Source organism: Schistocerca cancellata, chromosome 6 (assembly GCF_023864275.1).
Source record: "Schistocerca cancellata isolate TAMUIC-IGC-003103 chromosome 6, iqSchCanc2.1, whole genome shotgun sequence".
NCBI classification, from domain to species: domain Eukaryota; kingdom Metazoa; phylum Arthropoda; class Insecta; order Orthoptera; family Acrididae; genus Schistocerca; species Schistocerca cancellata.
This window is the reverse complement of record NC_064631.1, coordinates 192,436,136-192,451,403: the sequence shown is the minus strand read 5'-3', so window position 1 is coordinate 192,451,403 and position 15,268 is coordinate 192,436,136. Positions and strand designations below refer to the sequence as shown.

General features: G+C 42.4%; 1 protein-coding gene across 1 annotated transcript in view; it reads left to right on the top strand.

The window, feature by feature from the left end:
• Window positions 1-15,268, top strand: part of LOC126088243 (dynein intermediate chain 2, ciliary-like) — a 396,539-nt gene that overhangs the window by 24,469 nt on the left and 356,802 nt on the right. The window contains exon 3 of the mRNA XM_049906373.1: window positions 7,609-7,728. Coding sequence (XP_049762330.1) covers window positions 7,609-7,728 — 120 coding nt within the window. The remainder of the gene's footprint in view (window positions 1-7,608; window positions 7,729-15,268) is intronic.

Below are 15,268 nucleotides of genomic sequence, written 5' to 3'. Positions count from 1 at the left end.
GAAAACACACTCTGTCACACAAGCACAATTCACACCACATGACCACTGTCTGTGGCGACTATATTGGTAGGATTTAGAGACCAGTTTAATGTGAGCTCTGCAGGCACCCGAATTGCATCCAACCATTAGGAAGTTAACCCAGAGTCTAAGTTCAATCACAAGATTAAGAGGTTCTGACAGCATCTACAAATACAAGTCAAAGTGAGAGTGGTCACTGGTGAGCTGTGGAGGTACCTGGTGATGGACGAGCAGCTCGAAGAACGTAGGGTAGGCAGGATCTGGCAAGAACATGGTTGGCTGTGAGTAGCTGCACTCAGTGACTGTGTAGTGGCTCGTAGAGTGTACAAAGAAGCTGAATCTAACAAGGCTGTGGCGCGTGTTGAGCAGTGACCACACGGGCATTGGTGGGGCGACTCTGGAAGTGTGCTCTAGGCAGAATTCTGTGAGGCTGTGATCAGTGGTGCTGGTTGTGTCCAGTGATGTCTTGACTGATCATGGAGATGGCCTGTGTCCAATGCTGGAGCTCAGCCGGAACAGGCCAATTATGGAACGGGTGGCTCGTTATGTAACTGTCTGGTAGAAGCTAACAGGATTGGATTCCATGCAGCACGTGACCAGTGTAGGATAATAGTTCTGTGCTTGTGGTGTCACCTGAGGTGACATTGGCACCTTAGTGTTGTGCCGAGCTCCCTCTGAGCTTGTTAGTAAATATGTTTATGTTTACTGGCTGTGGACATGGAGTCTTACGTTGATCCAGTGTTTTTCATTGGCTGCCAAATATTGCAAGACCAGTGCTGACAATCTGATCATATTGGGATACAACCAAGTTTTCTGGGAGTCTCTTAGTGGTTAATATCCTGCCAAATTTTTTAAGGGTATTGCTGCAGCATATGTGCAGTCTCACATGACTCTGATGCAGGTATACAAGCATCAACATGTAGTCAAAGGATTAGTGTGGCATTAGTGTCTTTCCGAAGCACATGCGGAAACATGAACTATGGGGTGTTATAACCAAATGCTTCCAAACAGAACTAATGGGCTGTTATTCTTTTGTGGCTGCAGAAGGACGAGCATTGAAAAATGCATAGATGAAAACAATTGCTACAGAATGGTGTGCCAAGTTACATGCTGGTTGTGATTTTACAAGATGCCAATTGATCTGGGAGGCCAGCCTCATCTATTACAGACATCAAGTGTGTAGTTGATGATGCAACTGGGGCAGACCGGCTCATAACCATTCTTGCAGTATCAGAGGATTGGGACATCAGCTTCAGGTAGCATGCAACACGTTATCCGTCAGGATTTATGCCACCGTAAGGTCTGCAATGAGTGTATACCCTGGCTGATGGATGCCAAACAAGAAGCAAACCGAATAACTGTTTGCCTGAAGCAGCTATGTGTTTCAGTGTTTAAGCAATACGTTTCTTGTGCGCACTGCTGCGGGCGATGAAAGCTGGTGCTGTCACAGGGAACTGGAGTTGAAAGTGTTGATGATGCAGTGTGTCATCCATCAACCCCTCATCCCAAGAAGTTCAGGAGCCTGTCATCTGTTGGAAAGGTGATGCTCACTCTGTTCTTTGATTACAGGTGCCCATTGCGTATTGATTTCAAGGAACCTCACTGGGGAGTGATACTGCACAACACTAGAGGAACTGTGGCATGCAATTAAGGCAAAACATCTGGGAAAACTGTGACAATGGCTGCCGCCTGTTTATGATATCATACATCCCCAAATCACTACTGTCGTAATGCAGACGTTTGTGCCAACTCAAGTGGGATACACTAGAGCACCCATCCTGTAGCCCTGATCTCTCATTGCAGGATTATCACACCTTTTGTCCCTTAGAAAAGGCCTTGAAGGGTCAACGATTCCTGTGGGACAAGGGTGTGCTGCAGTCAGTTGCGGACTTCTTCATGCAGCAGGACATGATGTTCTACTGAATGATTAACCTGTTGTGTCAGTGGGATGATTGCCTCAATGCTCATTGTGATTTTGCTTAAAAGTTTTGACTAGGGGACACACACATTCTTCTGTTCTCTGTTGGTGCCTTTAACATACTGCCAGTCACTGTTGGTCTATCATACAGCTGTAGTCTGGTAAAATCTCTCTGTTACTGATCACAGCTACTCATGTTTTCACTTTCTAAACACTTGAGTGCACAAGGAATCCGCAGTGGTGATTACCCCGACCATTTGGGATAGCTGTAGCATGTAACAGGAACTTGTTGAAATAATGATACTTGAAATATTTATTCGACTATTCCAGATTAACTTGAGCACTGAGTTTGACACCTTCAGCTATAACACTAAAAGATGACTCTCAGTATCTTGTATGAAGTTAAGCCCAACTAACATTAGAACAAGAGGCAGTAGATATTATGTACGTAAATTACTAACTATTGTCTACTATAAAAAATTTCAAATATTTACTTGTGTCTCAGCATTAGTTTAGAAAGTTGAAGTGGCAGAGTTAATTAATCAAATAATAACCAAGGCAGTTAATAGTGAAGCACTAATTTAGTTAATCAGTCACTTTGCTGGTCACAATTCTGTTGTGGCATGATATTCACTTAGACTGAAACAACATCTTAGCACCTTGTTGAGTGAGCCGACTATAGCACTTTGTGTACCTGTTCATTAGTTGCTTCCACCTCAGTTTTGAGGAAGAAAATTTGGAAAAGAATGGAATCAGTGATTTCAGCATTGATATTGCTGTAAATTATAGTGCTGTGTAGTTTGTGCAAAATCCAGTGTGTTTGGCGTAAATCCTAAGATACTGAAGTGAACAATAAAGCATTGCTACACAGCTATGAGCTATTAAAACTAGCATCCTGAAATTAAAGTTTTTGCATCCACATGTGCAGTTTTGATGATGGTGGCAGAGTCCTTCTTCTATACAGTTGTGCAAATGGCAGATATTACTACTCCAGAGTCTAACACCAGACCCAGATAATATGAGCTTGAAACACTTTTTAGTTTTAGCTGGAGTCTCATGGAAGACAGCCTGTCATATCACTGCCTGCATTCTGCTGGGATGTCCCACTGCTCCGTGTCTTGTGCTCTCACTGGCACCATACCACATTCTGACAGCAGTTTCACTGTGGCCACACTAGGAAATGTTGTGATTGGTGGCTCTCCACTGTTACTTTTCCCTTGATAAATGTTCTTACAAAAATTTATTATGTTACTTCTTCTTTATATAAATAAATCATTATGGGTTATCTGTTTCTGTTGAACGATAGTTCAGGTGTTTAACATGAGATTGGAGGCCTCACAGTTATGAATTTGTCTTGTAACATTTCTGTCAATGTCCAGATTCACTGAGGCTTCAGCAACAATAATGTGATATTAATCCCCAGTAAGTATCAGTTATTTACTACGTAACAAGGAGAGCATGATTACACAACCTTAGATTTTAATACAGCTCATATTCATAAAGCACATTTATTAGCAAAGAAAATAGTGAAATATTATGTAAATTGAAGGTGGAGCAGGAGAAAGGAAAGGAAGAGGAATGAACTGATGATATCAATGGCACTGGGATGTTATGCAGAAATACTGAAATAACTAAGTACATAAATATATGGACAACTCACTGGTATGGCAGTATGCAGTCTTACTTTATTGTGCAAAATGAGAATGAGGTTTTGGGCACAAAACATTTCGCAGGAACAACTTGTAGTACATGCCTGTTACAGACATCCCCTGGGGCACCCTATTTGTTGCTATGACTATTCATGTCATACACAAAGATAATAATAAGTTTCACCGTTGATTGTTGGTGGTGGAATTTTTTTGGGCATGGAGGGTTGGGAATTTTTCCATTGTGACACCTGTGATGTCAGTTCTTACCCAAAATGCGATATCCAGCTTTCATCAAGTGCAACAATCCGTTTCAGAAACTGTTTTCCTTATATTTGCTAATGTTGAAGCAATTCTTCTGTGATTCTTTTGCAGCCTGCTTTCTTCTCTTCACTCAGATCATGTGGAACTCATCTGGCTGTAGCTTACCCCAAATTTAATTTTCAATTATGATTCTGTATGCTGAAATGACAGACATTCTGGCCTCATATGCAATTTCCTCATATTTTTCATCAGTCCTCTCTCAAAGTATCATTAACAATAACCTGTGAGGTGTGGTATGGTGCAGTCGATGGCTTTCCACTTCTTGGGTTGTCCTCAGTGCTTACCTGATGTTGACAGAAAGGAGCAGGTAACCGTGATACACAATCCCTACACACCTCTCTAAAAGCATTGAAAATTGCCGTTGCCCAGGTAGGGATCCAATTTTGATGTAGGAATTCTGGTCACTACATGTAATCTGATCTGACTCGGTTTCAGCTTTTATTTTAAAACTGAATTACTGACAACACTGCCATGTAAACCAGCTAAACACAAATATGACCATCAAGTCTAAAGTCTCACTTGCAATTGATATGTATTGCAACTTGATCACACTGCCATAACGATTGCACATGTGCAGTGTACAGGACTTTTGAAACGACCTTCTTACATTGAATAATTAATCTGTAGTGCAAGTAGAGCAATTTTCAGACAGTAACAAGTGCAGACTAAATGCTTGAGCTGAGCAACAAAATCACAAAAAACATGCAGTGATAATCACAAAGTTCAACAACTGCACACAAATCTTTAAACTTTAACGAATTTTGCTTTGGTCAAAATTATCCAAATGCTGATAACCAGCATGTGATTCTGTTTTCACGAGCATTTAGAGTTCCTATATTATTGTAAGTCCTGAAATTGTGGTCACTGAAATATTTGTACAATACTTAAACCCAAATGGTTCTGTGGCTGCAAAGTTTCTTCTGAACACCTTACCAGTTCAACCACACACCAGCAAAAGATCCCTAGGCTCTGTCTTGCTTTTAATTTTAAAACTTTGGTCACATGACCAATACTGAGTCAGCCTAGTGTCTTTCAGCCTGACCACTATTCATGAAATCAGATGTCTTATGGTATCATCACAACTTTAAATATCCACAGTAAGCACTCTTGAATGAACTTTATGATTTCATTTTATAATATTCTCTCTATATTTGGCATTAAGAATGAGCTTTATTTATTTTTCTCTGCCATACCTGGGGCTGCAGCTGACACTAGTCAATACAAATCTTTGGACACATTGACAACACAGTCCTACATTAGTAAAATGTCCATATTATACAGAGTGAGTTTTTTTATCTTGAGACGGCAAAAAATCACAAAAACTACACATTGGCTTAAAAAATGGAAACATATGTATTCAATATTTTAAAAAATCCTATCTGGCGATACTCTCCCTGACCGCCCCATGGAAGGGTGGGGGTGGGGGGTGAAACATTGAAACCTTAAATAAGAACATGGGAAAAAATTAATAACTTTTGTATATAAAACCTTTTTTGTTGAGTGAAATTCCCAAAAAACAAATCGTATGATCTCAAGAAAAATGCATTGAGTAAAAAAAAAAGCTTTTCAGTAATTTTGAAGAAAGTTTGTTTGAGGTGTGTCCTCTCACCTCTCACCAACAGAGTACTCATTTGACGTATGTCCCATGAACAGGGAGCTTGTTTGAGTTGGGTAAGAATTTCACAGTAAGTGCTCAAAAATGTTACCACCTCCTTTGATGCAGTTAATTATCTGCACATGGAATGATTCATCAGAACTGAGAAGTGTTTATGATATAACCTTCTGATATGCATTCGTGATGCACTGAATCATGTTACTGTGTGTTGTTGGCATATCATTATAAACTTCACTCTTCGTGTAACTCCACAAACAAGTCAGGTGAAGTGAGATGATGGAAGAAAATATGAAACAGATGATATTTTCTATATTTCAAAATTTGGCAGACGGGTGTCTGACAAACTGCCAAGTTATATTTGTGGGTTATGATTCACTGCAACTGATATTGCAATTTCATTATTTTCTCCAACAACTGGTCTTTCACTGCTCCTTTTCAATGGTTGCACAGTTCCATTGGTGAAGAATTGTTGAATAACCTGACAAAAAGAAGTGCATATTGCATCCTGTTTGGAATGCATACCTTAAGAGCTGTGGACACTTGTTCAGTAGAAGAAACGTGTTTCACAGTGTCAGAGATGAACAAGTGCTCATAGCTCTCAGGATATCAATTATAGAACCCATGTTTACTAGACGTTTTTCCTTGTTTTGCTCCATACTACCATCTGAATGTTTCCTACCCTACAATCTTAGCATCAATATATGTATTTCACTGTATATCATACCATTATATGTATTTCACTGTCAGAGGTATCAGAACGATTTTCAGTTGTAACTTGAGAGGCAATTGTTTCCAGACCAGCGTCCCTTAGATCAAATTCATACATTTACACTGTCTGTTTACTGCTTGCATAAGTTGGTGAAGAATGTGTATAGGAAAAATAATTTGTGCATCACGACAGTGCTTTTTTGTGGATAGCACTACTAACAACTGAGTACCTGGATGCCCTAAAGATTGGCACCATGAATCCCCCACCATACAGTCCAGGCCTAGCATCTTGTGATTTCTTTTTGTTTCAAAAATTAAAGATAAGATTTATGGAATCACTTTTTTGTCATCATATGAAACACTGGAACATTATAAAAACTTGTCTTCCAAAGTACCTCAGGAGGAATGGCAGCATGGCTTTAAGGACTGGTTTTATTGAATGCAAAAATGTATTGATATCAAAGGGGAATATTTTGAAAAACAATAAAATTGTTTTTTTTTTTTTTTTTTTTTTTTTTAACTAATTCTGTTCGATTTTCTAAAGATTTTCAGTATCACCTCCAAAGTCTTATGACCATGCACATAGAGTCATTTAAGCAGTCATTCTTCCTATGGTTCATGTACTAGTGGAAAAGGAAAGACTCTAATATGTGGTATACTTAGAAGTACCCTCTTCCATACATTTTATGGTGATTCACAGAGTATGGATATAGATGTAGAAGAAAGGGGACCGACTCTAGTCCCATTAGTTTCTTCATACTTCAAATGGCTTCATAATACCTCATCTGGTGTTACCACTTGAGTGTCACTTTCATTATCAACTACCAGTCTTTTTGATTCATCTCTTGAACTATACAAGCATTTAAAAAAGTCTTGGAATACTTGTACAATTTTCTCTACAGTGCCATCTGCAACTGGTAGTACATAGTGCCTATGCAACATTTATTTTTGTTTTCTTTCCTTCGTAATTTTATTTTTTAATATTACTTAAACTTCTGCATTAGTAATATCAACCATTATAGCAAAGATCAATTGACAGAATGTGAAGGTGAATTTACACAGCACAATGTTCTCTTAAATGCACTTTTTCTGTAATTGTGTATATTTTTGATTCCTATTTTCACCTGCATTTGCTTCAAGCATTAGAAGTTTTGACCTGCTGGGAACTTCATATTTCGTTCATTGCTGGTATTTCCATCTGTTCTTTGGACTGACAAGTTTGTGGATGCCCCTAGGCTGAAACATATGTAGTGACCTTGTGAAACATGCATTTTATGTGCGCCCATTTTGTGCGATTATTATGTCTTCCTCTGTTTATGTATATATTCTGATACATGGCAAAAGTTGGATTATGTCTAATAAACTTGTATATTCTGCAGAGTGCACGTAAATCACGCCCAGCTATTGCACCTGGTGGGAGGCGTCATGGAAACTCAGGAGTGGCTGTTGGTGCAAAACTGCTGCTGAAACCTGATGATCAGCTGGAACTCACAGACGAGGTAATGTTAGATTTTGTTGAATTTGATACAGTATTAAGCAAAAGTAAGTAGGGGAAATGCAGTAGCAGACTTCATTGTTAAAGACATCTTTCACAACTGATGATAAAGTTATGGCATGTAAGAATTTATTGAAAATCTTCTCTTTGTTTAATGACAACTTGTGTACTTGAAGTTTTGTTTCCTATATATATATTTGGTGTTGTAGTAATAAGAACACAGAGCATTGCTATAGTTTCAAGAACTGCTCCAGGGCAGAATGTTCATCTAGGCTGGTTTGTGGCAGAAGGAATGCCAAATATTTAACATTTAGATGAAGAAAAAGATAGACTCATCTGATACTGACCACTGTTCCATATCCACAATTTCTCTAACTGGCAGCAAAATAAGTGAAAAAATGGAAAAATCCATCATGCGTTCCACCTGTCACTCAGTGGCAATAAAATAATTGGATGTCAATGCATCCAGGGAAGACACACATTCAGAGATGCTGGCAATTGAGTATAACTGTTCAAAACAAGTGTTTCAGTCATGTGAAGTGACTGTGTTGCAGACCTCCATAGTGGCATGCGTTGGAAGCTTTGGGATGGGCCCTCCACTACCATGGTGAATGCAGAGTCAAGAATGCTTATTCGACAACAAAACTATTTGACGCTTTTGTTATAACGTCAAGTTGAACACATTTATTTCAAAACGACACAACACATATAAGTCACTGAGCAAGTGGACAAAGCAAGACATGTGAACACGGTAACATTCGAAAGAGCACTGAGTCCAAGTGTAGCGGCCGCTGGTTGGCTGGCCGCTTAGGTGGCGCGGCTGCTGCATGGCTGGCAGACAGCGCCGCATGTAGAGGACGCGCGTAATTGCGCGGCGGCACTTTGAATGATCGGCAAGTCACAACACTTTTCCCTCCTTTGAAATTTTTGCCTTGGTGTTGATGGAGGTGGCCTGGAGATTGCTAACGTCCATAGGCATTGTTTGACTGGCCGTAAAGTCTCGAGGAGGAGGAGGCTTACCACACAGACAGAAGTGTCCCCAATGATAACGGGTCGAGATGACAGCAGACGTAGGGGTCGAATCTGCTGGGGCCCCATGCACCAATCTGCCCGTTGCAGCAAGTCCAGTTGATGTAACGGGAGACATGGGTGATGTGTCAGCGTTCGTAGGAGAAGGAAGCGAGTAGATTGACTCTGACAGATGATGGTCATCTGGTTCCTGCAAGGGCACGTCTCCTGGTGGCGTCCGTTCTTGTACTGGCACCGAGATGACGGTGAGAGGGCTGCGTTGTGAGTAATGAGAGATGCCAAGATCTCAAGCGTTAGGTAGAGCCGAAGGTGGTGTAGTGGCATTCAGAACAGGTGTTGCCGGCACACGATGCCGAAGCTGGTCCGAATGACGCACTGCAACACCCGTGTCCGTCTGGATTTCATACAGGCAACGGCCACAGTGTTGTAAGATGCGGCCCGGACTCCATTTTGGCTACCTGTCATATCCCCATACCCAGACGAGGTCGGCGGTGGTGAACCGGCCAAGCGAAGGCACCCGCAACTGTGAGGTGGAAGGCCGCAGAAGATGAAGTAGCATGCAGGGCTGTCGGCCATGTAAGAGCTCAGCCAGGCTGTGGTCGCCCATGGGGGTGAAACGGTAAGAAGGCAGAAACTGGAGAAGTGCATCATCAGCAGCAGAAGAAGTCAAGAGTTTTCGCATCCGAGCCTTAAATGTGCGGACCAGTCCTTCAGCCTCACCGTTTGATGGTGGATGGAACGGAGGGGCCGTGACATGCATAACGCCGTGATGAGCACAAAAATCCGCAAATTCGGAAGAGGCAAATTGCGGACCATTATCATTAACAAGAGTAGAGGGAAGGCCTTCCAAAGAAAAAATGTGAGCGAGAGCACTTGTGGTTGCCGCGGTTGTAGGCGACAATGAAAGGAAAGTTAGAGTAGGTGTCAATTACGAGAAGCCAATAAGTACCTAAAAAAGGTCCTGCAAAGTCAGCATGAATATGCTCCCAGGGCTTCTCAGGCGAAGGCCACGGTGACAAAGATGACTTCGGGGCGGTGGCCTGTGATGTACAAGGGCCGCAGGCAGTAACCATGTGTGCGATTTCAGATTCGATGTCGGGCCAGTACACATGAGAGCGCGCCAGAGTATTTGTGTGAGAGACACCACAGTGCCCTTGGTGAAGGAGGCACAAGACCGAAGCATGCAAAGATGCAGGTACCACAACAAGCGACGAAGCATTGTCGGTGGAAAGGAGGATAACACCATCCCTAGCCGTGAGGCGGTAGCGCAAAGCATAGTAGTTCCGCAACGGGTCAGAAGTCTTAGTGGACGGACGATCTGGCCAACCCTTCAGAATACAGCGTAAAACCCGGGAGAGGGTAGGATCAGAACCCGTAGCAGCCGCCAGCCGGTCCCCGGTGATGGGGAATCCGTCCACAACCTGCTGCTCGGCAACATCCAGGTGGAAACACAAAAGTTCATCCCTATCGAATGCCAGATCAGGACCCATGGGAAGGCGAGACAGTGCATCAGCATTCGCATGTTGAGCCGTCACCCGGAAGTGAATCTCATAATTGAAACGAGACAAGTAAAGAGCCCAATGCTGTAGGCGGTGTGCAGCGTTGTCGGGAAGTGACGATGATGGATGAAACAAGGAAACAAGTGGTTTGTGATCCATAACAAGATGAAATTTGGATCCATAGAGAAAAACACCAAACTTACGAAGAGCATAAATAGTTGCCAAAGCTTCTTTTTCAATTTGAGAATACTTTTTGAGCGTTTTGGAGGCATAAGCAATGGTTGTTCAGAACCGTCAGAAAAACGATGCGCAAGGACTGCACCGACCCTGTATTGAGAGGCGTCCGTGGCAAGAACAAGATGTTGGCCAGGCCGATAAGTAGCCAGGCATGGGGCCTGTTTCAGCATAGTCTTCAGTTTCTGGAAAGCCGCATCGCATGACGCGGACCAGTGAAAAGGCACGTTTTTATGCAGTTCCTTAACAGATGTAGGGTGAGGAAGGGCATCGATCGCAGCGACAGTTTGCTGAAGTGGACGAATACCATCCCGAGAGAGTTGAAACCCCAAGTACGTGATAGATGCCTGAAAAAATTGTGATTTCTGAAGATTACACTTAAGACAGGCAGTCTGTAAGACATGAAAAAGTGTGCGGAGGTTCTGAAGATGTTCTTCAGTGGTGGAGCCAGTGACAACAATGTCGTCCATGTAATTTATACACCCAGGGACAGGGAGCAATAATTGTTCAAAGAATTTCTGAAAGAGAGCAGGGGCACTGGCAACCCCGAATCACAATCGTTGGTACTGATAGAGGCCGAAAGGTGTGTTAAGGACCAGAAACTGCCGGGAAGCAGCATCGAGAGGAAATTGAAGAGGAAATTGATGATAAGCTTCTGACAGGTCAATTTTAGAAAAATACTGGCCTATCTCAAGTTTAGTGAACAATTCTTCAGGTCGGGGCATAGGGTAAGTGTCGATGAGGCATTGTGCATTTACAGTAGCTTTAAAATTGCCACAGACACGAATATCACCATTGGGCTTAGCAACAACAATGACAGGAGAGGACCACTCACTGGAAGTGACAGGAAGCAAGACCCCTGAAGTAGTGAGACGATCCAGCTCCCGTTTTACCTGTTCACTAAGGGCCACAGGAATGGGCCGAGTCCGAAAAAACTTAGGCCGAGCAGTGGCTTTGAGCATGATATGATCTTCAGAGTCGTTTGCATGGCCTAACCCAGGAGAGAAAAGGGACGAAAATGTCGTCGGCAAGGAATCCAATTGAGCATAAGCAATAGCATCAGAGACGATATTAACAGAGTCATCTATGAGAACCCAAAAACGTGAAAGGCATCTAAACCAAAAAGACTCTCTGCATTACTCTGGTCGACCACAAATATGGGAACAGTGTGAACGACGGATTTGTAAGATATCTCAGCATTAAATTGTCCCAAGAGAGAAATCTTCTGTTTATTGTATGTCTGTAATTGCCGAGTGACAGGTGATAGGAGTGGAGAACCCAACTGAAGATACGTCTGAGAATTAATTATAGTGGCAGCAGAACCGGTATCCACTTGCATGCGAACATCCTGACCAAGGATTTGGACAGTGAGGAATAACTTCCCTGAAAGGGAAGAAGTGCAATTGACAGACAACACAGAAGCAGAATCAGCGTCACGGTCATGAACATCATGTATGCGGTCGGATTTGCAAACGGCAGACAAATGACCCCTCTTTTTGCAATTGTGACACACGGCCCAATGTTGGGGACAGTCCTCCCGTGAATGTTTCGTAAAACACTGCGGACATGAAGGAAGTTGCCAGGGGTTTTGCTGCAGTTTCTTAGAGGGTTGTTTACGGTTAGGCCGAGGCTGCGCGTGGGAGCGTACTGCGGCCACATCGGCCGGTGGGGATGCACCGCATGCATTGTCAACAGTGCACAGAGGTTGTATTTCTCCGACATCACCCCATGCCTGTATTTGCGTCCCAGTGGCGCGAGAAATTTCAAAAGACTGCGCGATGGATAGGACTTCATCTAGAGTCGGATTTGCCAACTGGAGAGCACGTTGCCAAACTTCTTTGTCGGGTGCCGACCAGATAATAGCATCCCGTACCATGCAATCAGCAGAGGATTCTTTGTGAATGTCAGTAACAAATTGACACTTTCGAATGACGCCGTGAAGTTCAGCAGCCCAAGTGTGATAGGATTGATGCGGTTGTTTTTGACAACAATAAAAGGCAACACGAGAGGCTACCACATGCATTTGCTTTTGAAAGTAGACCGACAGAAGTGAGCATATTTCAGCAAAGGACAAAGATGCAGGATCTTTCAAAGGAGCCAACTGCGACAACAACCGAGACATTTTAGGTGAAATCCATGAAAGGAACAGAGACTTACATGTTTGTTCGTCTGTGACATGAAATGCCAAGAAGTGCTGTCAAAGACGTTTTTCGTAATCAGACCAGTCTTCTGCTGTCTCGTCATAAGGAGGAAAAGGAGGTATAGACAACAACGAGAAATGCCCCAATGAAATCGCGAATCGCCGATGTTAGAAGCATTTGCTGTTCAGTGAGACCTTGCAATAGTTGCTTGACAGTAGCCATGGAAACCTGTGGGTCAACGATGAAAAGGAAAAATACACTACCTCATCGCCAATTGTTTTAACGTCAAGTTGAACATATTTATTTCAAAACGGCACAACACATATAAGTCACTGAGCAAGTGGACAAAGCAAGACATGTGAACACGGTAACATTCGAAAGAGCACTGAGTCCAAGTCTAGCGGCCGCTGGCTGGCCACTTAGGTGGCGCGGCTGCTGCATGGCTGGCAGACAGCGCCGCATGATGAGGACGCGTGTAATTGCGCGGCGGCACTTTGAATGATCGGCGAGTCACAACAGCTTCCATCCAGGAGGTTGAGGTGCCAGCTACAGCAGTTAGTAGTAGTGAGTGACATATTATGAGGCAATGGAATGCTTTGGCATTTTGTCAGCGGCTGACGACAATGGTGCCCTAGCAGATGCGTCGGGTGTCAGCTCCACAGTGCAGAGGGAGAGTTTGCTGCTGGTGTAGCATACTACTGCAGGTGGCCTAAGCTGGCAGGCAGGCGACTGCCCTACCTTGAACCCAGGACACTCAGAAACTGGCTCGATTGTCAGGTGATGGCACCTACTGGGCAGGCGTGCCTCAGTGCAATCAGTTCAAAGCCCGGAACTGGGGCCAGCTGACAGCTCATAGTTCAGGTGGCTTGCGGAGTATGGATTTAGATGTAGATGTAGATGATGCTGATCTGTGCAGCTGTAATAGCTTATCCGCACATTCAACTGATGGTTGGTGTGGAGACAGCGTCAGTTGAAAACACGAAGCTGATGGAATGATCCTAATGTTTGAGCTGGTAGCATGTATGAGGGAAAAGCTTCTGACCCACAGGAGGTTTGTCTAGAGAGTAATGCATTGCTGGTTTTTTTTTTATTTATTTTTTTTTATTTTTAATTATTGCTCGGATAGGTTCAACAACTTAAAATTCTGTGAAGTATGACACTTGTGCATCAATACATTTTTGCCAGTGTGATTTCCATGCATTGTAAGATTTCTGGAACTCCTCATTCAGAAATGCTCTCCAGGGAAGCCATTGAAGTATCTTCCACATTGTCCAATGACTTGAAATGCTTTCCTTTGATGTCTGTTTTCAGCTGAGGAAACAAGAAAAAGTCCATCAGGACCAGATCAGGACTGTGGTATGGCTGTGGCATTGTGTTCACACTGATATGGGGCAGGTAGCCATGAAGAAGAGGCAGTGTGAGCCAGTGCGTTGTCCTGATGTAGTTACCCTGATACTCGGAACTCCTTTTGGATGCGGATGACCCTGTGATTCAGTGCCTGGAGCACTGCCTTGTAAAATAGAGTTTACTAGAAGAGCTGATGCAGATGACGATTATTTTCACATGGGATTTCCTGACTAATGTCTTTTGGGAAAATTCAGCCACTATGTATTTAGAGGTCCTGATGATGAAGTGTATTGTCAAAACTGGTTCCCAGTAAGTTGATAATGAAATTAAAATGATGGTAATGTTGAAAATTGTAATAAGTAGTGATGTCCAAGGGAAAATTTTCATAGAATTGTGACTAATATAAAGGCAACGGACCACAGCCCACATAGAATGGGAGCAATTTTCTACAATGCACTACTCTGTAAACTCAAGAAAGCAAATCTAAATATGCTAAATAGTAGACTGAAGCAATTATTAATAGAGAAGTGTTGTTACTCTATAGATGACTTCAAGTTGTAGTGCCATCTTGGAAAACAGTGTATATAGATAATGTCTCCGATCTATCAGTGGTATGAACGAATGTCATTATACACTGTATTATGTGTACTGTACTATTATAAATATAAGTTAAATTGTCTTACACTATAGAGGAATCTACTTGTATTGCCCTTTTGAAAAATAGTGTGTACAGACATGTGTCTGATCCATATTATGTTATGAAAGAATGTAAATATTTTACTGTATATGTGTAATGTAAGCTAAATTTTCCTGACAATGTCCAAAAACTTTTTGTTATATGGACAGAAAATAAATAATAAATCAATAAATGAAACGGTATTCTCTTACTCTCTGCTCCTTAGAAATAGTTCCATTTTGTATGTCCCCACAACAGTTTGGATCACCCTGCAAGGGCATGCTATAACCTGTTCCCTCTTGCATTGGCACAGTTCTTTTTCAGCCATTGATGTATGAGTCTTCCTATCTAGCATAAATGGCAGATCTTACTTTGTTCTGAAATTTAAAAATGTCCCTAAGTCTCCCATTTCATTGACTACGAGTGCATTGCATAGCTTTCTCTCTTCTCTGTGTCTGTCTGTTGATATTAGCATGTATGGCAAAGTATGTGCAGACTGCACATGAGTTATTTGCTCACTTTGGCTTGTAACTTTTCTGTTCTTACCCCTCTGCTGGTAATGGTGGTAAAGCCCTGGCACACTCTGGAAGGGTCGAATATGTGCAATGTGAACGACTG